General features: G+C 44.2%; 1 protein-coding gene and 1 pseudogene across 2 annotated transcripts in view; one reads left to right on the top strand and one right to left on the bottom strand.

The window, feature by feature from the left end:
* The window catches only part of RNF10 (ring finger protein 10), a 35,049-nt gene extending 34,877 nt beyond the window's left edge, over window positions 1–172 (bottom strand). The window contains exon 1 of the mRNA XM_006770304.2: window positions 4–172. Coding sequence (XP_006770367.1) covers window positions 4–134 — 131 coding nt within the window. The 5' untranslated portion in view covers window positions 135–172. The remainder of the gene's footprint in view (window positions 1–3) is intronic.
* Window positions 173–230: 58 nt separating this feature from the next.
* Window positions 231–1,736, top strand: LOC102759318 (annotated as a pseudogene). The gene is made up of 2 exons (XR_001514992.1): window positions 231–238; window positions 1,190–1,736. The product of XR_001514992.1 is annotated as a tetratricopeptide repeat protein 1 pseudogene (transcript).

Genomic DNA, 1,736 nt, shown 5'->3' with positions numbered 1-1,736 from the left:
CAGGCCGGCCCCGCGGACGCGGAGCGGGGCGGCTGTTGCCCTTTGCTGCTGCCCGAAGAGGCGGAGCTGCTGGGGCCGCTGTTCTTGTCCATGTCGGAGGCGGTGGCGGCGGCGTTGGGGGAGCTCTGCGGCATCAACGGGGGCCTCGGCGGCGGCGGCGGTCGGAGCGGAGCGGGCGATAATAATAATAATAATATACACTACTACTTATAACCCACCCAGACATTGGGATGCCTGTGTAATTCCTTTACTGTTTCATTAATTTATACTTATACTAAAATTAATATCAATTTACTCATGGCTTATCCTAGTTCTTAATAATAATAGCAACGATAATGGCAAAATCTTACATTTAATATAACTTTACAGCACTTCCTCATGTAAACTTTATTTCATTGTTAATATGTCATTTATTAATGTAATTCATTGTTAACATTTCATTTCATTAATAAACGTCGTTATTCAGTGCAATGCTGTGCAGTTTATACAGATTATCGCATTCCTCACAATAGCTCAAATTTAAAGACAAGAGAATGGGTTAAAAAAGCTTAGGTCAATACCCGGCCCGTGTTGCCCAGCGGTTGAGAGTCCACCTATGCACCAGGAAGTCATGATTTGATTCCCGGTCAAGGCACATGCCTGGGATTGCGGGCTTGATCCCCAGGGTGGGTGTGCAGAAGGCAGCAGATCAATCATTCTCTCTCATCATTGATGTTTCTGTCTTCCCCTCTCCTTTCCTCTCTGAAATCAATAAAAATATATATTTAAAAATGAAAAATAGTTTAGTGGGAAGCATGTTCTCTTTATTGCTCAGAGTTGCCTGCGTCAAAGTTGAAAAAGCCTGCAAAAATATAAATAAATAAATAAGAAAAAGCATCCCATCCCAGGAGCTCCACAAGAATCCTGGTGAATTGGATGGCAGCCAGCTCAGAAAAATTAGTTTGGATAAAGCACTACAGAACAATATGGGAGACTAGATCGAAACCTTTTCTGGTGTCTGTAAGAAGCTCACAGACAAGGATGTTAATTCTGAAATCAATAAAAATATATATTTAAAAATGAAAAATAGTTTAGTGGGAAGCATGTTCTCTTATTGCTCAGAGTTGCCTACGTCAAAGTTGAAAAAGCCTGCAAAAATAAGCAAAAGCAGGTCTAGCAGGCTGGGAAGGTGAGGAGAGGAGCTGTGAAGCGAACCTGCTTCACCTCCCTCACTGGTTCAGCATGGGGGAGAAGTCAGAGAAAACTGTAGGGTTCCAGAGGACCTGTTCAGTGGTTTGCAAGTTTCAGATCCCCAGGAAGCACAATGTGCTGGTCCTTCAGTTTCTAATCCCAAAGATCACCAGCCCCAGAACAAGCTCCCCGAGGATGTTGAGGCCCACCCCCAGGAGGACCAGGGCGAAGAGGAACTTTCACGAGACTACAGTGCCTCATTTGAGAAGGAGGAACCAGGAGTGGACAAGGTTGAGAACAAACCTGACGATGATGTGAATTCCTCCGAACTCGACGAAGAATACCTAATAGAACTGGAAAAAAACATGCCAGATGAAGAGAAACAGAAAAGAAGAGAAGAGAGCACTAGACTGAAGGAGGAGGGCAATGAGCAATTTAAGAAAGGAGATTACGTAGAAGCTGAACGTTCTTACAGCCAAGCCCTTCAAATGTGCCCATCCTGCTTCCAGAAAGACAGGTCAATTCTGTTTTCAAATAGAGCTGCTGCAAGGATGAAACAGGACAAG

The sequence above is a fragment of the Myotis davidii genome, unplaced genomic scaffold, assembly GCF_000327345.1.
Source record: "Myotis davidii unplaced genomic scaffold, ASM32734v1 scaffold803, whole genome shotgun sequence".
NCBI lineage: Eukaryota > Metazoa > Chordata > Mammalia > Chiroptera > Vespertilionidae > Myotis > Myotis davidii.
The sequence above is the reverse complement of the archived record's forward strand: the minus strand, read 5'-3'. Positions and strand labels throughout refer to the sequence as shown.